General features: G+C 40.4%; 1 protein-coding gene across 1 annotated transcript in view; it reads right to left on the bottom strand.

Annotated features, from left to right (window-relative positions):
• Nucleotides 1–6,202, bottom strand: part of DDX1 (DEAD-box helicase 1) — a 44,591-nt gene that overhangs the window by 27,884 nt on the left and 10,505 nt on the right. The window contains exons 10-13 of the mRNA XM_025867765.2: nt 5,455–5,527; nt 3,518–3,594; nt 3,228–3,342; nt 2,351–2,489 (exon numbers count right to left, since the gene is read on the bottom strand). Of these exons, the coding sequence (XP_025723550.1) occupies nt 2,351–2,489; nt 3,228–3,342; nt 3,518–3,594; nt 5,455–5,527 (404 nt within the window). The remainder of the gene's footprint in view (nt 1–2,350; nt 2,490–3,227; nt 3,343–3,517; nt 3,595–5,454; nt 5,528–6,202) is intronic.

Genomic DNA, 6,202 nt, shown 5'->3' with positions numbered 1-6,202 from the left:
ATGGTCAACTCATCTTTGACAAAGCAGGAAAGAATGTCCAGTGGAATAAAAGTCTCTTCCACAAACGGTGTTGGGAAAATTGGACAGCCACATGCAGAAGAATGAAACTGGACCATTTCCTTACACCACACACAAAAATAGACTCAAAATGGTTGAAAGACCTAAACGTGAGACAGGAGTCCAACGAAATCCTAAAGGAGAACACAGGTAGCAACCTCTTCGACCTCAGCCACGGCAACTTCTTCCTAGAAACATCGCCAAAGGCAAGGGAAGCAAGGGCAAAAATGAACTATTGGGATTTCATCAAGATAAAAAGCTTTTGCACAGCAAAAGGAACAGTCCACAAAACCAAAAGACAACCGACAGAATGGGAGAAAATATTTGCAAATGACGTATCAGATAAAGGGCTAGTATCCAAAATCGATAAAGAACTTATCAAACTCAACACCCAAAGAACAAATAATCCAATCAAGAAATGGGCAGAAGACATGAACAGACATTTTTCCAAAAAAGACATCCAAATGGCCAAGAGACACATGAAAAAGTGCTCAACATCGCTTGGCATCAGGGAAATCCAAATCAAAACCTCAATGAGATACCACCTCACACCCGTCAGAATGGCTAAAATTAACAAGTCAGGAAATGACAGATGTTGGCGGGGATGCGGAGAAAGGGGAACACTCCTACACTGTTGGTGGGAATGCAAGCTGGTGCAACCGCTCTGGAAAACAGTATGGAGCTTCCTCAAACAGTTGAAAATAGAGCTACCCTGCAATCCAGCAATTGCACTACTGGGTATTTACCCCAAAGATACAAATGTAGGGATCCGAAGGGGTACGTGCACCCCAATGTTTATAGCAGCAATGTCCACAATAGCCAAACTGTGGAAAGAGCCAAGATGTCCATCGACAGATGAATGCATAAAGAAGATGTGGTGTGTATATATATAATGGAATATTATGCAGCCATCAAAAGGAATGAGATCATGGGGCACCTGGGTGGCTCAGTTGGTTAAGCGACTGTCTTCGGTTCAGGTCATGATACTGGAGTCCCAGGATCAAGTCCCACATCGGGCTTCCTGCTCAGCAGGGAGTCTGCTTCTCCCTCTGACCCTCTTCCCTCTCGTGCTCTCTATCTCTCATTCTCCCTCTCTTCAATAAAAAAAAAAAAACTTTGAAAAAAAAAAAAAGGAATGAGATCTTGCCATTTGCAAGGACATGGATGGAACTGGAGGGTGTTATGCTGAGTGAAATAAGTCAATCAGAGAAAGACATGTAACATATGACCTCACTGATATGAGGAATTCTTAATGTCAGGAAACAAACTGAGGGTTGCTGGAGTGGTGGTGGGGGTGGGAGGGATGGGGTGGCTGGGTGATAGACATTGGGGAGGTATGTGCTATGGTGAGCGCTGTGAATTGTGCAAGACTGTTGAATCACAGATCTGTACTTCTGAAACAAATAATGCAATATATGTTAAGAAAAAAAAAGAAGAAGAAGAAGATAGCAGGAGGGGAAGAATGAAGGGGAGTAAGTCAGAGGGGGAGACGAACCATGAGAGAGGATGGACTCTGAAAAACAAACTGAGGGTTCTAGAGGGGAGGGGGTGGGGGGATGGGTTAGCCTGGTGATGGGTATTAAAGAGGGCACGTTCTGCATGGAGCACTGGGTGTTATGCACAAACAATGAATCATGGAACATGACATCAAAAACTAATGATGTAATATATGGTGATTACCATAACAATAAAAAATTTTTTTACAAAGTCTCTCTCCTCTCTCCCTCTGCCTCTCTGCACCCCCCACCCCCATACACGTGCACACGCTCTAAAATAAATGTTTAACAAATACAAAATAAAAAATTAATTCTTACTGATATTGTTTTATACACCATGACATTTCATGGAAAAGAAAAATCTCAATTTACTTACTTTTGAACAAACTTATCAAACAAGAGTTTTAGGGGTGCCTGGGTGGCATCCAACTCTTGATTTCCGCTCAGGTCATGATCTCAGGGTTGTGAGATCTAGCCTCTGTCTGGCCTGGGCTGGGAACAGAGCCTGCTTAAGAGTCTCACTGCCCCTCCCCCACCTCACCTCCCATCCCAGAGTGCGAGTCGCTCTCCCTCAGGAAAGAAAAAAAAGAAAAACAAAAACAAAATAAACATTTAAAAAACTTAACAGGAGTTTTATATAAAAACTAAATGCTACTATATATCAAAATTAAAGAGTTACACACTCACACCTGTGCATATGTATGCATACTGAATTTCTACCTCATTTTTTTTTTTATTCTTCTTCCAAAACACCTCAAACCTAAAAACAGGCATTTGAGCACAAAAGGAAGCTTTACCTTAATTTAGGATTATCAATATATTTCTTAAACTGCTTGACGTTATTCAAAGTTTGTTCAGCTAACTCTCGGGAGGGCTCGACGATGAGAGCTTTCGGAGCATTGGGCAGAAACTTCGTTTGTGCCACTTGTGCATTACCTTAAGAAAATAAAAACCAATGGAACATGTTCAAATCACCCCTCAATACCTTCAGTTGTAAAGCATGAGCGCAAATATTCCAATATCAAAATTTTCAATAACAACTGTCAAAAAGTATAGATGTTCATAAAACAAAATAAAGCTAAGATTCCTAAAATGAGCTACAGCTTCTTTAAATTTACTTGCAATGATTGCAATTGATTATACGTCTTGCGTTAAAATAAACAAGCTATGAAATGTATTTATTTTAAGTAACTGAAACTGATTAGCCAACACAATGGTAGAGTATGAGCTTTGGAGTCCGACTGCTTGGGTTTAAATTCAGTTCTACCACTTACTTGCTGTGTGACCTTGGGCAAGTTACGTCAAGTCCCTATTCCTCGAGGTCTTTGTCTGTAAAATGGGAAGAGTACTACCTTATAGGGTTGTGAAGATTAAATAATTTACGTAAAGAACTTTAACACAGTGCCATGGCACTTAATAAGCACAATTTTATAAATACTAGATATCATCATCATGATCAAGTTCCCCAAAATGCCTAAACTGAAACCAAATACTCAAGAGTTTATGAGTTTATGAATTAGGTTTTGAAACTGAATTTTACTGACGTGTTAAGTAAAGATGTGTGACTAAACCAGCACAGGGAGCATGTGTAACTCACTCACTATGAGAAGCCTCCTTACTGGAGTTTTCACCAGTACCCCATTCTTGCAATTCTTACCCATTCAGAAGCAATACCTGTGTGCTGTGATTTAACAACATAACTATCCGATGCCTTGGAAAGAGCAACAAAACCATCTTTTGGTGGAAACTTAAATTCTTCTTCACCGAAGTTAAATTTTAGTTCGGCATTCTAGCATGGAATAAAGGGAGAAAATGAAAATTCTTAACCTAACAGCAAACTAACCAGTACAAAGTAAAGCGTATCAAAGTAGCTTATAAAAATTCTTAACCTAACAGCAAACTAACCAGTACAAAATAAAGCGTATCAAAGTAGCTTATAATCATAGCATCATTTTTCTGATTACCTTCAAAACACAAGCAGGAAAGAGGGCTTGGTTCTTCATATGTGGTGGTATTTCAAATGCCAGACCAAGGTCTTTTCCTAAAAAAAAAAAAAAATAAAAGAGAAAGAGAAAGAGATTGAGGAAAGTGAAATGACCAGAAAAGAACATCCACCTGTTGACAACATCAAATCTACCAACCTACCCGCATTCATGCTTTCCCATCCTATTCCCACGGATAAATTGGGCTGCCTAATGTCAAACTCTTCACTTTTTTACTTTACTCCTACAAGTGCCCCTTCACCCGCTCTACATTTTCAGTCATTCCCTTCATACTGATTACTTCCATTAGACACTTCAACATGACAGTCCATGGCATATAAGCATACTATAACATTAAAACACAGACAACCTCCTTGAATCCACATCTTCTTCTATTTACCTTCTATTTTTCTTTTCTCGTTTGTAGTAAAACTCCCTGATTTCCATTTTCACTGTGTCATTTCAATTCATCCCATTCTCTGTTGAAATGACTCCCAATCAGGCTCCCCCCAGTTCACCCTTCACGCTCACAAAAACAGAGATCATCAGTGATATCCACTTGCCAAACCCAGTAGTTAATCTTCATCTTTCTTTCTAGGCTACCCCCATCAGCAGCACTGGATACAATCTGATTCCTCCCTTCTTCAAATACTTTCTTCACCTGGACTACAGGACCTCAGTCTCTCTTGGTTCTCCTCTTCCTTCACCTCTGCTAAGATTCTCCACAACTTGCTGACTTCTAACCAAAAGAACACCCCAGGACTCAGATCTCTCCTATTCCTTATTTACTCTCATTCCCTAGGTGATCTCATTCAGTCCTCTGGCTTTAAATATCATCTATAAGCCAATGTCTCCCAAAGCTGTATCTCCAACCCTGACCTCCTGACTTATGCATTTAACCACTTACTTGACTTCACCACTTAGATGTGTAATAAATATCTCAAATTTAATATGCCCCAAATAGAATCCCCAGCATCCCACTGGCTCCCCATCTACTGCTCCCATGCCTGCCACTCTGTTTTTAACACAGAAGCCATGATATACGGTGAACGTGAAGAGAGAAGATATCAATTCTCTACTCAAAACCCTAATGGCTTCCAATCTCACTCAGAAAGTTTGTATATGGCCTGGCCTCACTACCCCAACTGACCTAACATCCTACCATCCTGCTCCATGCCTAGTGTGTTCCAGACCCACTGGCCTCCTCAATGTCACTCAAATACCTCAAGCACACTTTTGTCTCAAGGCCTTTGCATTTACTGTTCCTCTGCTTGAAATACTCTTTGAAGATTTCTGTATGGCCCACCCCACCCAACTCATTCAGATTGCTATTCAAATGGCACCTTATCAGAGAAGGCTTCTCTGACCACCCAGTCTAAAGTAGCATACCCCTAGACTGTTTTCACCCTCAGTCCCTTACCCTGATTACACTCCTTTGAGTGCACTTGTTCCAACCTAACATATTATGCATCTGTCTCTCTCTCCCCACCAGTAGGTAAGCCACAAGATGAAACATGCTTGTCTACTCCATCTTCTGCTCTAACTCCAGCACCTATCAGTGTGCCTGAGCATTTACTCTGTAAATGCTCAGTAAGTACTGGTTCAAAAGAAGGGCAGGGAGGGAGGGAGGACTGAAGAAGAGGGTAGGGGAATTATAAATCACAAATATTGGGTATCTATCTTCTCTAAGAAGACAATCCATTGAGGGGTGCCTGGGTGGCTCAGTCGGTTAAGCAGCTGCCTTCAGCTCAGGTCACGATCTCAGGGTCCTGGGATCAAGCCCCATATTGGGCTCCTTGCTTCGTAGGGAGCCTACTTCTCCCTCTGCCTCTGCCTGCCTGCCACTCCCCCTGCTTGTGCTCTCTCTCTCTCTGTGTCAAATAAAAAAAAAAAAAGAAGACAATCCATTGAAAGCTTACCATTTTTGGAGAATTTGACATGCCCTTTATCTATATCGAGGTAACATCCAATGGTATCATGCATAGTGAATTCCTAGAAAAGTAGAAAGTGAAATGCTGTTAATAGGAAAAAAAATTGTAAATTAAAGCTAAAAGTTCACGTACAGCTACATCAAAAGTAGTCAGTGCTTCAAAATAATTCCTTGAAGCCCTAGTGGAGGTGTTAAAAATGCCTACTGGGGCGCCTGGGTGGCTCAATCGGTGCAGCATACAGCTCTTGATCTCAGGGTTCCAAGTTCAAGCCCCACATTGAGTGTAAAGATTACTTAAAAGTAAAATTTTTAAAAACAAAATGCCTATTACAGCAAATCATGTATCATAGTAGAGGCATCTTGACAGGCTTTTTAGAGTCAACATGATATTCAGGCTCATCCATATTACTATAGATTTAGACTTGTCAGAAAGCCACACTTAGATTCACCGACTAAAAATAAGAGAAGAACATATGCATTCAAGTCAAAGCCAAACATCAAAATGGGTGAAAACAGAGACAAAGTAATATATTTTGGAGAGGCTAATAAATGGCATTAGAGAAAAATATTTATCTCATTTTGTAACATTTCTTCACTGAAATCCAAATCTGAACTTTCTGTGGAAAATATTCAGAAAATCCACTTGAATTTCAGAGTCCCTTTTATACCCCTAGACATGTCACAAGTGATCAAATTAAGTACACAAGAAAACTTACCAGTGCTACGATTGGGTCAAT

This window comes from Callorhinus ursinus, unplaced genomic scaffold (assembly GCF_003265705.2).
Source record: "Callorhinus ursinus isolate GAN/ISIS: 27379988/994484 unplaced genomic scaffold, GSC_fseal_2.0 scaffold10, whole genome shotgun sequence".
NCBI lineage: Eukaryota > Metazoa > Chordata > Mammalia > Carnivora > Otariidae > Callorhinus > Callorhinus ursinus.
The sequence above is the reverse complement of the archived record's forward strand: the minus strand, read 5'-3'. Positions and strand labels throughout refer to the sequence as shown.